A 15,395-nucleotide genomic window follows, 5' to 3' on the forward strand; every position below is an offset into this window, starting at 1 on the left:
AGCACCTCATATGAATAAATAAAATAAAGGTCCATCAACAGTTTTAAAACATGCTAAAATAAAAGAATCAAGCTTATTGACATTCATATGGTAAAGTTTATTTAAAAAAAAAAGAGAAGTTAAGATTACTTTTGTGACATTTTGGCTAGGAATGTACATTTTGTCCCTAATCACAGAGAGGAACTGAATCCATATTTACCATTGCTGAGCTTTGAATTCAAACCTAATTTAATATGTAATGACACTAGATGAACTATAATGATATTTGTTATTTATATAACATACCTCTGTAATTACTTGCTGTAATTTTATATTGAATTGGTTGTATTCTGTTTAGTGTATTGTGCTTTCTTATTGTGCTTTTCTTTTTTTTTTGTTTTGATTGTCATTGTCATGATGGAAATACTTTATTCTGTCTTATCTATTTATTTTTTGTGATACTGGGCATTGAATGGAAGGCCTTGTACATGCTAAACAAGCACTCTACCACTGAACAACATCCCCAGCCCCTCTTTTATATTAAAGGCTATTTTTAGAGATTTAGGTTCACAGCAAAATTGAGAGGAGTGTACATCCCTCCACTTATCCTACACATAACATTGCCTCCCTCATTGCCAGTATCCTCCACCAAAGTAGTACTTTAGTTGAAATTGATGAACCTACATTGACACATTATTATCATTCAAAGCTGTGACTTCTTTTAATTAAAAAAGAAGTTTCAAAGTTAAACTTGTTTTGTAGTTAATCCTTTCATATTGAAAGGCATATTTGACTCTCATGTATCATATCTTTTCTGTTAGTTTTATAGGGTTGCTGTGAAGGGAAGCAAAAAACTTAAAACCATGTTAGAAGATAGTGATATTTTAATATCATATTTCCTTATATAGTTTTTTAAAAAATATCTTTATTTTTTAAATTTATTTTTATGTGGTGCTGAGGATCGAACCCAGTGCTTCACATGTGTGAGGCAAGCGCTCTACTGCTGGGCCAAAAACCCCAGCCCCAATCCTTACGTAGTTTTTGTACATCTTTGAGATTTGGTTTCTCAATGATTATCATATAGACTGAGTGTAGTAATGTAAGTAGCTACAGTATTTTGAAATGTTTTCTTTTTAATGTAAAAATCTACCATTTGAGACCACAATAAGGATTTCTTATTTAAAATGAAGTGTCACTGTTGTATTAGATTGCTTTGAGGAGTTTAAAAAGAGATGGGAAGTGTGTGCCTGGGATTGAACTCAGGGGCATTTGACCACTGAGTCACACCCTCAGCCCTATTTTGTATTTTACTTAGAGACAGGATCTCACTGAATTGCTTAACACCTTGCCATTGCTAAGACTGGCTTTGAATTCAGGATCCTCCTTCCTCGGTGGGCATGTGCCACCAAGCCCAGTTTAAAAAGAGATGTTGGTACTTTTTTGGATTTACCTCTTGTCAATTGTATTATTATTATTATTATTTTGGTGATACTGGGAATTTAACCCAGGAGTGCTCTACCACTGAGACATACGTCCAGTCCTCCCTCCTTTAATTTTGTTTTTAGTTGTTGAAGTACCTTATTTTATTTACTTGATTATATGTGGTGCTTAAAATTGAACCCAGTGCTGCCTCACATATGCTAGGTAAGCACTCTACCACTGAGCCACCACCCAAGCCCACCTCCAGCCCTTTAAAAAATTTTTTTTAAAGACAGGGTATCATTAAGTTCAAGGCTGGCTTTGAGCTTGGTATCCTTCTGTCCTCCAGAGGAGCTAATATTACAGGCATGTGCCACCAAGCCTGGCAATCTTTGATTCTTTTTTTTTTCTTTCCATATTTTAGTTGTAGATGGACAAGATATCTTTACTTTTTTAATTTTTTTAAAGTTTTATGTGGTGCTGGGGATCGAACCCAGTGCCTCATGCCTGCTATGCAAGCAATCTACCACTGAGCCATAACCCTGGCCCCAATCTTTGATTCTTTAATAACATACTTTACATTAACTGTGGTCTTAAATTTAAAAACCCTAAGGTTGATAGTAGAAAAATATATATGCTGTCTTAAACTTTTGAGGGAGGTAGGGAGAAAAGCATAAATGAAACTCAGTGAAATACCATAGTAGAAATATTTTGCGAGAGAAATGTTTAGTATAATTAAGGTAGTAAAATATTTTAAAGTGAAAAATAACAAGAAATCTGATTAATAGCAATACTTGGGACATGGAATGTTATTTATTAGTATATAAGTTGGAAAATAAACTGTTGGCATGTGTAAGCCTAGGTGGTATAGAATTCAGCATTAGTAATGGAGGGTTGTATTATTGAAATGAAGAGTTAGTAATAGCATGTAAGTTTATATAGAAATGTGTAAAACTGAAAATAAAAGTATAGTATGAGGTAAGTGTAGAAAGGTTGGAGCAAGAGGATTTCTCTTTTGGAGATACGTTACCAACTTTGGTCATATGAATATGATACTTTTCAACTACATTTGATACGATTTATACTATTAAGTTACATTTTTAGTTTGCAAAACACACAAAGGGAACATCTGGTCCTTTTATGTGAGTAAAATATATTCTCCTATGCAAAATAATTATGGAGTTCTATAAAACCATAGGAAATAAGTACCAAAAGAAAGGGAGTTCTTGTGATTTTCAAAAAATAAGAGGATTTCAACAACTAGAAACTCAGTTTTGTTGTTGATTCTTAACAAAATTGCATATATCAGATATATGACTTGTGAAGATTTAAAAAAAAGCAATTAAAAAACCCTATTAGAATAAAGTGTGTTAAAACCCTAGTTTCTTTGTTGATATGATTAGGAATATTTGTCAAATTCTGTGGGCATGGCATAGACATAGTATAACTTGATCTTAGATAAGATTTTGAAATGTGAACTAATTAAAGTGGAAATTAATGGGCAACTTGTTGAAAAACAGTAACAAAATCAATGACTTAGATATTCTTTAGGAGGAAGACTTGTAAGGGAAGCCCATAGGGATTCTCTCTACCCTCAATTCAAGAAAGGTATCAGAATCAAGAGAAAAGATCCTCTGGAATAATTAGAATTAAAAACAAAAATTAACAGTTATAAAGTACTGTTTTTAGGCATAAACACAAACAGTACAGAGGATACTTGATAGTAGTTCCAATTTGATCTTAGATTTGTGGTGGTGAGTGGGGAACAGGAAGAAGATAAAAACCTTACCCTAATCCAATACTTAGGCATGATAACTGATTTCAAATCTTTAAACGGCTGTCGTGCTAAAGAAGGAATAGAAAACTTCAAGGGAGGTTTTGCTTACATGTGGAATAGGCTTCCTTAATAGGTGTATCAGCCTTTCTCTGCCTATCTGCCTGCCTTTCTCACTCCCTACCCCTGTAATTTTTCTCTCCTCTTTTTCTCCCTTTCCTCCCTCTCTTTTGTGGTACTGGGGATTAAACTTGGGCCTTGCACCTGCAAGTGCTCTACCATTGAAGTGGACCCCTAACCCTGTGTATCAGCTTTTATCAATGGTAATAATAAAGCTAAGGTTGAATGACTAGCTCTCTTATAAAAAGAGATTGCACTTTTGGTGGGAGGTTGAATTAGATTTAGAGTTTAAGCTTTAAAGTATGATTTTTTTCATTCTTCTGTAAATAGAAATTCTTGGGCTGGGGTATAGCTTAGTGGTAGAGCACATGCTTAGTATGTGTGTGGGCTTGGATTCAATTTTCAGCACTGAAAACGGAAGAAATTTTCTATTATTGGACACCTCAGAAATTACAGTAGGAGGAGATGGTATGATGATCTGAGCTTGTTCATGTCTTTTTTTTTGTTTTTAGCATCAATCAGAGTGGCACATAGTGGGATTTCAGTCAATGTTGGAAGAATGGACTGGAAAGTCATTTGGGTTGAGGCTTTAGCTCTCTCCCTAACTAGCCAAGGGAATTTGAACAGTTCTTTTAACCTTTATATTTATTAACTCATCTGTTAAAAGAGTTGGAATAGATGGTTTTTAAGTCTCCAGTATTATTTTAGGCAGATTTATTTGCTCTTTTATTTAAAACAATTCTAAGGTTTGATAGTCAGCTGGTAAAGAACACACTGGCTATAGTTTAAATGCCAACTGTGATACTTTGTTTATAACTTAACATTTTTTTGTTAATAGGTTTCAGTCTTTAAACTTTGAAGAAGAGGTGGAAAAGTCTCTGGGGAAAATTGTTATTGGAACAATATAGAATATTTTATAGAATTGGATATTTAGTTAAAATGGTTTATGATGAAAAATTGTTAAGCATTTAGGGCCATTTAAAGTCTATAATTGTTATGAAACACTGCCTCCCATTTCACATTTTTTTCTACTTATGATCATATTGGAGGTATTGGGAAATGAAATGTTTCTCATTACTTTTTAGACCCCTTTATATTGATATGAGCTTTCATGGTATATATTAAAATAATTCTAATGTATTTTCCCCCCAGGTTATAGAATTTTAAAAATTGAGTGATAATTAATACCAAGGTCCCATCTTTATTAGTGTTCATAGTTTTGTTCTTTCACAGACATCATTTTATCCATATAATGAACTAATAATTAAACTCTACTTTTTGTAGTTGAGAAAATAAACCTGGAGAGATTAAATGACCCTGAGTAGATCACATAGTCAGTGAGCTCCTGGAATTAGAATTTAGGTCTTCAGACTACTAGTCAATGTACTTTTCCTCTTCATCATATTCCCTCTATCTAGTACCTGTATATTACTAACTGATGAAATTGTAGTGCGTTAAATTGTTTCTTGATACTTCACAGCTGGCAGACACACCAAAATCTGAAAGATATGAGCATGTTCTGGAGGCATTAAATGATTACAAGACCATGTAAGTTGATTTATTTTATGTAACCCTATGAGGGAGACAGTTAGTAAGTATAAGGAATTATGGCGTTGTTTAAAAATTGTGGGATTGGTATCTAGAATACCATTTAAAACTTTTTGATGTCCTAAATCTCTTTTGGTCAGAATAAAGTAGAAATTCCTGAGGGTTGGAGAATGGTAGGAGGGAGGCATATCAGTATCTTCAAGGGGGGGGGAGTTTGGTCCATTCTGTTGAAAAAGCATATTCAGTAGTAGCTTACTTTTACAATGCAGTCTACTGCAAGTAAAATAAAATCTTGATAGCAGGTAAGAATATGCAAAACATAGCGGAAGATTTTATAGAGAATATAAGGTTTTTAAAGGATTAAGATCTCTGGTTTTAAAATTACTTATAGAAAAGAATAATACTGGTATGAGTGGTCTATAATAATTGACATTATTTGATATATTCTTGTATAGATCACCTTCCTTTTTTTAAAACCAGCATATCTATATTTCCTGAAAATATTTCAAAATGCCGTAGGAATTTTATGTGTGCTGACTCAAAACTATTGAATAACATTATAAAATTCTTGCTTCAAACAAGTTGCTGCGTCAAACATGACAGCATCAAAATTTCTTTTTCATAGTTTATATTAGAAAGGTATATATACTAAAGCAAAAAAAAATATACTTGACAGCATTTCCTCTTAAATAATGTTTTAATTATTAGTGGCTAGAGCTTTAGAGTAGTTGGAAAGCCATAAGGGTACCTGAGCAATTATTGTAGAGGTAAAAATATTCTGTGGGACAGTGAATTCTGAACTTAGGGTGCCAGAAACACAGCTGTTCTTATTGTGGTTGAAATGGGGGCTTCTCATTCCTGTATTAAAGTGGAAGAGCATGCCCAATAATTGCTAGAGAGAGGTTCTTGTAGCCAGGGAGTTTTGAAGTAGTTGAAGGTATTTGGAAATAGGAACCCAAAGACAAAAGGCAAGGGCTAGGGAACATATTTTTCAGAGGCCCAAGTCCACACTCCACTTAAAAAAATATATATATATTTCTCTGCTCTAAGTTTTTCCAACTTCAGATGTGACACTGAATGTCGACACTCCTTATTTTTGGGGGACCTTTAGAATTATCTTTCCCAATGTGGTCACTTATTATTCCTGACCAGATTTCCTCTCTTTGCACATTTATTCTGAAATAGATTTCTTCTTTTCCTAAACACTTAAGAGTTTTTTTTGTTTGTTTGTTTGTTTGTTAGTAGGTGACACTAAAATGTGGAAAAATATATCGGGACTAAAAAAGATAATATTTTGTGTTCATCTTCCTTGCTTTAGGAACTTATACATACACTTCTCCCCCTTTTTCTTTTTTCTTTGAGATGCGGTCTCATTGTATTGCCCCATCTAGTGTCAAACTCCTATGCTCAAGTGATCCTCTACCTCAGCTTCCTAAGTACTGGGCCTTAGGCGCGCTTCATCATGCTTGCCCTTCACGCCCTGTTTTAAAAAGTGGACATCTCCTTTTCTCCCTTCTAGTCCTATCTTTTCTCCCATGATATCCTATTGTGGACTGGCTCTGAGGCAGATAGTTATCAAGGAAAGCAAAGGGAAAAAAGGAGTTTTTGTAGTATTGGTGGGCTTTTGTGTCTAAGGACCTTATATCTGAAAGTTAAAAAAGTTAGGGTCTGCCATGTATATGTGTTCAGTTTTTAAAATTTTAGTTAATTTTTTTAAAAATTTAGGTTTATGTCTGGGAAAGAAATAAAGAAGAAGAAGCATTTGTTTGGGTTGCGAATTCGTGTTCCTCCTGTGCCACCAAATGTGGCTTTCAAAGCAGAGAAAGAACCTGAAGGAACATCCCATGAATTTAAAATTAAAGGCAGAAAGGCATCCAAACCTATATCTGATTCAAGGTAAAAGTTGATCTGTGGCTTAGTTTTTCTCTTTAGCTTATGTGTAACTAAAAATGTATGTTATTCAGTTTCATTAGTATATTTGAAAGTACAAGTGGCAGTTACCTTGATTTATTTTTTTTTCCCCTGTCCATAATTTCTTTCTTAGACAAGGTATGAAGAGTTGATACTAGATGTATGTATGATTGTTTATTTTTGACCTTTGGCCTCAAGGAATAGACCCTGTTGATTTTGCTAGCAAACAGCTTAAATTACTGGCCTGTTCATTTGTTTGTTCATTTATTTATTATTCATTCATTCATTCATTCATTCAGCACATTTACCAAATGCCTGATTATATAAGCTCTGGGAAAACACAAGACAGATTTTCCTTCTGCCCTGGTGGGCTTTATATTATATGGGGAAAAAAAGGTAATAACAGTAAAATATTTACTGATCATGCTAGTGCTATTTAAAGAAATTACACACTATTTTAGACTTTAGTAGGATCAGTAGAAATGGGGTCTTTGTACTTTAAAAGGGAGACTTAATGAAGGACTATTTAAGACAGTATTAAGGTTTAGACTTAGTAAGAATGGGGAAGAATAAGAATGATCTAAAAATATGAAGAATAAAGGGAAAAGTTCTCTGTAACAAGCATAAAGGCCCTGAGACATTCTAAGAACTCACAGAAGTCTAGTATGGCATTATCAGGGAGTTGTATTAGATTTTGGGAAGATTGGGTGGGTCTTCATCTTGTAGAGTCTTGTAAGTCTCAAGAAGACTTTGGGTTATTTTCTAAGAACATTGAGGATCCATTTAAGGGATATAAGCAGATTTAATTATCAAAATTTCTTTGGATATGCTTTTGAGAATGCATTGTATAGAGATAAAAACATGGAAGAGAAAATACTTTTGGAGTTGTTTGGGTGAGAAATAGAATAGGTGGTAACAATCAAATGGAGAGAAAAGATTTGAGATCTCTTTTCAAGGCAGAATTGATTGAACTTGCTGTTAATTAAATTCATGAGAGAAAGGGAGGAATCAAGTTAAATGATGTCTAAATCAAGCTACTGATGGGTGGTGGTGTGTATTAACAGGATATGGAAAAACATTATTTTGGCAAAGTGAATGAAGCACTTTTCTGTTTCATACTCATTGAGTGAAATTCTTATGAAGGACATTTAAATGGTGGTGTGACATTTAGGCAATTAGATATGTGAGTCAAGAGCTTATAGGAGAGCTCAGGGCAGGTTGTATAAATTTGGAATGTGATTTATAAAGCCATGAGAATGCATAAAATTATCTAGGAAACAAGTGGAGTAGAGAATGTGACTCAGAATAGTGGCATCATTTATAAATTTGGAGAAGTAAAATAAACAAAAAAGAATGATCAGTGAGTTTGGAGAAAACCAGAAAAGTTCAGTGTTATAAAAGCTAAAAGAAATAGAGTGTTTCAAGAAAGATTAATATATTAAGCTGTATTGGATGATGGTGAGAGGTGGATTAAGATGAGAGAAAAATGCTTATTGAAGTTATTTTTTATTTTGTATCAGAAACAATTTATTTGGAGTAGTAAAGATACAAGCCAGAAATGTTACTGATTCTAGCAGTTCCAAATTTGCATGTCAAAACTGGGCTTCTACACATGAGGAACATAGGAAGATTCAGAATAATGATAATAAAGGAAGTGGGGGAAGGAAACTACCTTTAAGAATTCTGAATGCCAGTGGAGAAAGTGGAAGGGGTAAATGTCATCAAGGCTCAGACAGTTTTTACTGTGAACTGAAGTAGACAAATGGAATAGCAGCCAAAGAGGGGAGGGATGGGAAATAGTATATGATTGTTTTTTAATTAATGGGAGATAATTAGAATCTCTTTCTTTACACTAATAGGAATGATCCATTGGAGAAGAGGATATTGGTATAGGAGAGAGTGGAACTAATTGAAGATATTGTAGCACCTTTGAGAAAGGGATCTAGAGCATCAATGGGATATGGCTTTGATAGAAGGAGAAACACCTTTCTGTTGAAATGTGGTGAAAAAGAAGATGAGTATAGATAGATACTGGTTGTATTACACATTGGAAAGTTGGAAGATGACTAAAAACAAGTTGGTAGCTTCTATTTTCTTAGTGGAATATGAAGTAAAAATTATAGCTCAGAGTTACACAGAGAGGAAAACCTAAAGAGTAAATAAAATAGTCATCTTGGAGAGTAAGAAAATGTAATTACAAAATGTTGGTGATGTATCATAGCAATTTGAAGTTTGTAATAAAGCAGATAAGACTGTAAGGTTTCTTTCAAGAAGGAAAAAACTGGTTACTATTCCTATCACTTTTAAATGCCATCACTTTAATCTTTTTCTAGTAGTTGTCCATATTATGAATTAGGAAAAAAAAGTCCACAAATTTTCTTTCTCATTGCTATGATGATTTTGATACGGTGTTCCATCAATAGCAGCTCACCTATCAGATCATTTGGTGCTACCACATAAGGATTCAACTTTCTTCAAATGTATCCTCAGTTTCTTCGGGACCCTATGTATGGATTGATCCTTTTAGTATGAGAGTATTTTCTTAAGTACAGTGGTCCTTTATAAATGTTATTTTTTTAAAAAAGAATTTCATCCATCTTATCCTTGAAACTTTTGATTATATCTAGTTCTGCTTTGTTCTTTTTTTCCCCCCACTTTTTCCTTCCTCATACTTTCTTGTTCCCTGACCTTAGTTTGGCACCTTGTGGGATAGGGTTTTCCTCCCCGACCCTTTTTTGACTCTTCCTAACTTATTATTATATAGTATTTTTCATTTCCCCTTTTTCCATAATTGAATTTTCCTGGGTAACTTTCTCACAGTACCCCATTTTATTAGCTTGCTTGTATAAATATTTGTCAACTTCTAATTATTATTATGAACCCCTTTGTACCAGTAACATCTTTGTATTTCTGTCATCTAATATCTTCTTTTCCATAATAGTTATTTTTGTTAAGTAAATGAAATACATGTTCTGTATATTGCTATTTGCTTCTTCTTCCCTTCTATTAGAAATGTCCTTGGCTACTGTACTTTCCGCTTTATTTTGCTTAATATTTGTCTTTGTCTTTCAATAATGATTTTCCATGTCTTAAGTTTACCCTATGAATGACTCCCTGCCATTCATTGCCATTCAATGAAGGATTCTTTATTCCTTTCTCCTTTACATTCTGCCAGTCTGGGCTTCATCCTCTTTCTGATAGTGTCATTCAAGGGGGAAAAAAAATCTGTATTGATAGTATTTTAACATAGTTACTAAGGTTAACTACCAATTTCAGTAATTTTTACAAGTAATTTCTCAAAAAATGCCTCACGTAGGAAAAACCTAAACCAATTAATTAAACTTTTAAAAACATTTGAAATCTCTCTTATCCAGTATGGTTGTTTGCTTGGTTGTTGTTTTTTAAATCTTTAGGTGGTATGTATATTCCAGAACTAAAGAGAACATTTTTTTTTTCCCTTAAACCTTTCTTATGTAAACCTTTCATAATCTCAAGTTAAGAAATATTTGTTTAAAATTAGAATGTATTATCTATACCTATAAACTAGTAGATCCAGCTTAAATTTAATATAGTTTTTGTTGACATTAATATAAAAGTAAAATCTGTATATATTTAAGTACATGTGTAAAACTATTTTTGTTTTCTTTATGCAGAGATTAAATACATAATGGTTTTCTGTTTCAGAGAAGTAAGCAATGGAATAGAAAAAAAAGGAAAGAAAAAATCTGTAGGTCGTCCTCCTGGCCCATACACAAGAAAAATGATTCAAAAAACTGCTGAGCCACCATTGGTAAGAGTTTATTTTGATATATATTCTCAGAGAGGAAGAATGAATGAAATTACTAAGAAGCTAATGTTTTTACTTACTGTAGACTTATGCTTTAAGTATATATTTTTTTCTTTTCCAGGATAAGGAATCAGTTACAGAGAGTCCTACCTTGGATTTACCTTGTTCTATAGGGTAAATAGAAAGTTATTTTCTTCTTTCTTAGGGAAAAAAAGTTTTGGGGGGTGATTAGTATTTCTATTGTTATGTAATATAGTTGTTATACCATTTAAATTCTCTTGTCTCAGGAGAACTGAGGGTCCTGCACATTCTTCTAATACCTCAGATGTGGATTTCACGGGTGCTTCCGGTGCAAAAGAAACTACCTCGTCTAGCATTTCCAGGCATTATGGGTAGCCATTTTATGTTTTTATTCTGTAACAATTTTCTCTTGGATGTGCCCACCCCACCCCCACCCCTACCCCAGTGGTGATTGAATAGTCTATCTTTCAGAGGCAGTTGATAGAAGGATTTAGAGACTGTGCCCTTTCTCTTAGGCCTTATAATGTTGCTGTTAACAAAAGTGTCTTGCTGATTTTTTAAAAAATAATTCGAATCGTGTCTGATTTATCAGATACTGATAAGCCTTGTCAATTAAAGGATTTTAAATTTGGAATTGTGAAAAATATGTCAGTCCCCTTTATTAAAATTTTATTTAACCCAACTCTTTAGAAAGATACATTTTTCCAAAACCATCATGTCAATATGAAAAGTTAAGTCTACTTGAGGTCGGAATTACTTGCTTTCAAGTTTTACACGTTCTTAAAGTTTATTCACAATTCAAAAAATGATCTTTTAAATAATGTAACATTCTAAATTCAAGAGTTAAAATGTGATAATGTGAGCTTTGTTTTGGTAAGGGGTAGGGATTCAACTTGGGGGCATTCAACCACTGAGCCACACCCCCATCCATTTTTTGTATTTTATTTAGAGACAGAGTGTCATTGAGTTGCTTAGCGCTTTGCTAAGTTGCTGAGGCTGACTTTGAACTCAGCATCCTCCTGCCTCAGTGTCCTGTGCTGCTGGGATTACAGGTGTGCGCAACCATACCTAGCATGAGGTATTTTTTTTTTTTTTGCCCTTTAATTAGGTACTCTGCTAAGCTTTTTATGTACATTTTTTAATGTAATTCTTCAAATAATTTTTTAGTTATAGGTTTTCCATTTTATATTTTAGGAAACAGTTTAGGGTATTAAATGTTAAGGTCACTGTCACATGTTTAGCATATATCACAGCTGGATTGTTAGGAAACTATGATTGGGGGCTGGAATTATAACTCAGAGGTAGAGCACTTGCCTTGAACTTATGAGGTACTGGGTTCGATCCTCAGCATCTCATAAATAAATAAACAAACAAATAAATAAATATATTCTGTATTTTTAAAAAATATATCTTTAATTTAAAAAAAAGAAATTGTGATTGTAAGCGAGTGCAATGCCACATGCCTGTAATCCCAGCAGCTTGGGAGGCTGAGATAGGGGGATCTTGAGTTTAAAGCCAGTCTCAGCAAAAGTGAGGTGCTAAGCAACTCATTGAGACCCTATCTCTAAATAAAATACAAAATAGGTTTGGGGATGTGGCTCAGTAGCCAACTGCCCCAGAGTTCAATCCATGGTACAAAAATTAAAAAAAAAAAAATGTTATTGTAAAGTTTTTGAATTTAGCTGTCATGCTATATTCTCCTTTTTTGTTATAATAGCATAAAATCAATTGCTTGCATTTGTTTGAAAAGATCTCAAACATTATATAGTTTAACTCCTTCACTTAATTCACTAAAAACCTTTATTCTAATTTTATTATTTAAGCACATGGAACAGGATCTTATGTAGTTGATCTTCAATATTTGTTTCAGTGAATGAATGAATGATTTTTTAAAGTTTTTTATTTTATTGTTTTTGCTTTTTTGATGATGAGATTATTAAAAATATATGACTTATAGTCTTTTGATAAGAATTTGCCTCTTGAACTCCTAGCTTAAAACTTACTTTTTTTTTTTTTAAGCTTAATAGTGTTTAGTTAGGAAGAAACACTATACAAAAGTGATGGACTCTGAAATAAGGAAAGCAAGTGATTGTCATTTATTACTTTAGTTTGGCTGATTTTTGTGTAAGCAAGGTTGTGTACTTAAGAGTAGAGTGATCCTAAAAACCAGAGAACATCTGTGGGCAGAGGATGTTTTAAAAACTTAGACAATTTTGGCCTTTTCTGTTACATAGGTTGTCTGACTCCAGAAAAAGAACTCGCACAGGAAGATCTTGGCCTGCTGCAATACCACATTTGCGGAGAAGAAGAGGTCGTCTTCCGAGAAGAGCACTCCAGACTCAGAACTCAGAAATTGTAAAAGATGATGAAGGCAAAGAAGATTATCAATTTGAGGAACTCAACACTGAGATTCTGAATAACTTAGCAGATCAGGAGTTACAACTTAATCATCTGAAAAACTCCATTACTAGTTATTTTGGTGCTGCAGGTAGAATAGCATGTGGCGAAAAATACAGAGTTTTGGCTCGTCGGGTGACACTTGATGGAAAGGTGCAGTATCTTGTGGAATGGGAAGGAGCGACTGCATCCTGACTGTAGGACTGAACATTATGTTCACTGCACTCTCATTTTATGTAGGTACCGTTCAAAGCCCTAAAGAAGTCTGGCTTTTAACTCTTTCTTAAAACAACAAGAACAACAGCAACAAAAATCACAAAAGAAGATGATACTAGCCTTAACATGTACTTGTTGATGTTATGGATATTGTCATAAAAAGATATCTTTTACAAATCAGAACAGAGACTTAATTTTTTAAATCTTAAGATTTGTAGAATGTTTCTAGGATAGGATATTAAAATTGATTCAAACCCATGCATGGTGTTAGATAATTTTTCTAATTATTCCATTGAGTCAGTTTTTGTGATTAGTGGTTATCAGAGCAAACAGATCATGTAGATAGCACAAGTCTTTGGAGAAACATTGTCTGTTTTGTTACCAAAATGTTGGAAGAAATTTATTTCAATACCTTTTAGATTTCATAAAGTGCAGTGTATATAATGCCTACTGAAAGACTGTAAAATATTGAAATTTTCTTTCAAGCAAAGTGTAAAAAAAATATATTGAGCCTGTAAATTGCTCTGTGACTAGACTTCATTGTCGTCTTAATATATTCTTTGCATGTACATATATATACACATGTGTGTATATATATGTGTGTGAATATGTGACCTATGCAATACAAATTATGGGAATGGGCAGCTTTGGAGTATATATCCCATAATTCTTTATTTCAGGAATAGTTGCAGTATTTACACAGCAGCATTTCTTCTCAGGCTTTTATTGGGTGCTGTTGCTTGCTATGTATGAAGAGAAATGTGTCAGACAAGTTTAGTGTGTACTGAAGAAGGGTGTGAACAACAGTGTTCATGGGCTTTTAGAATGCTTTTCACTTTCAGTCCTTGTAACTCAGCTGTTCGATACCTAAAACAAATTCAAATAATATCAACATCTCCTTTTATAAGTAACGTTTTCAAATTTTCATGGCACATTATGATTGTAAATGTCTCTCAGTTTTAACAGTAAGTCTGTAGGAGTCCCGTGAAGATTCCTGAAATGTCTGTAGTAACTGTTAGTAATGTTTGAATAAGTGTAGTATGAACAAAGTATTTTATTGCACAGGGTTAACAAACAGTATGTTGCCAGCTAAGGCTACTGCTGTTTTTTTTTACAACATTACCTCTTGTTTTTATAAAATGTACCAAGATTTAAATTGATAACTTTATTTTACGTGTAAAAAAAGAAAATAGTTTCTTTTATCACCAGTGTTAGAGTTGTCTTGTTTCTTTTTGTTTTGTTTTGTTTTCTTTCTTAGCCAAAGAGTAAACAGAAGAATATTCTTATTTTGGTGGCTATTCATTTTACTTTTACAAAATGGTTGGTGGATTTTAGACTAATAATTGGGGAATTTGCCACCAAAATGAAAAATATATAAAGTGTAGTGATGACAGAGTGGTAAAAATGTGGGTTAGTACTTATTTATTCCATTAATTGATTATTTGACTGTTTGTAAAGAAAGTTGCTTTATTTCTTTAAACATCTTCAAAAGATGACTTTTTCTCGTCACATAGCCAAAAGAAGCAGAGAACTTCGTTGTCCTGCATTTGGTTCCTGGTTGACCAGGTATAAATGAGCTTTACAAAAGTGCAAATTAAAAACTCTCACTTCTGTTTACCTCCACCAAAACTTGATTTCCCCCTAGCTATTAATTTAAAGTTGCCTTTCCTGCAGCTGCAATATTTTGAATAACACACAGAGTTTGTGTTGATTTTTGAATGTTTGTTTATGTCTAGGGGTAATGGAAAATGTAAATCCCGTGTAACCTTATTCACTCCACCTGTATCATATTACTTCATTTCCCCCAAAGTCCTTGAATTCTAACTGAACACCAGCAGTATTTTTAGTAACTCTTTCTTTAACATACTTGGAAGACAATTTATTGAGCTGAACTGTCTTTAGACGTAATTATTGTGAATGTCTGTTTTATTTTATCATGGTGGTTCACATGGCTCTGATGTTCAGTTTGTATTTTTGGAATTGCTTTACTTAGAATTAAAACAGACCAACATTAAATGTGTGTATTTTTTAAAGAGCTAATGAGTTTTGCTTTTGTATTTGCTTGAAAATACACACTAGTGCAAAGTTGACTGCTTTTATTTAGCTAGGGAGGCAAGGATTTTCTTACTCCACTGCAGATACATTTACTTGAATTAATCTTTATGAAATTTTGCTTTTGTTTTCTTCTTGTCCCTCACGTGATATTAGTAATTATAGCATGTT

The 15,395-nt window shown here is 33.2% G+C and overlaps 1 protein-coding gene across 10 annotated transcripts in view; it reads left to right on the forward strand.

The window, feature by feature from the left end:
* Nucleotides 1-15,207, forward strand: part of Mtf2 (metal response element binding transcription factor 2) — a 62,759-nt gene extending 47,552 nt beyond the window's left edge. For 8 of the 10 annotated variants that reach the window (XM_040289003.2, XM_078026757.1, XM_005327718.3 and 5 more), the window contains 6 exons: nt 4,773-4,840; nt 6,566-6,736; nt 10,436-10,541; nt 10,660-10,712; nt 10,826-10,930; nt 12,794-15,207. In XM_040289003.2, the coding sequence (XP_040144937.1) occupies nt 4,773-4,840; nt 6,566-6,736; nt 10,436-10,541; nt 10,660-10,712; nt 10,826-10,930; nt 12,794-13,151 (861 nt within the window). In that variant the 3' untranslated portion in view covers nt 13,152-15,207. Of the gene's footprint in view, nt 1-4,772; nt 4,841-6,565; nt 6,737-10,435; nt 10,542-10,659; nt 10,713-10,794; nt 10,931-11,508; nt 11,638-12,793 lie in introns of those variants that run through there. The other 2 variants (XR_013427910.1, XM_078026759.1) reach the window with 2 other exon arrangements.
* Nucleotides 15,208-15,395: the final 188 nt, after the last annotated feature.

Source organism: Ictidomys tridecemlineatus, chromosome 11 (genome assembly GCF_052094955.1).
Source record: "Ictidomys tridecemlineatus isolate mIctTri1 chromosome 11, mIctTri1.hap1, whole genome shotgun sequence".
NCBI classification, from domain to species: domain Eukaryota; kingdom Metazoa; phylum Chordata; class Mammalia; order Rodentia; family Sciuridae; genus Ictidomys; species Ictidomys tridecemlineatus.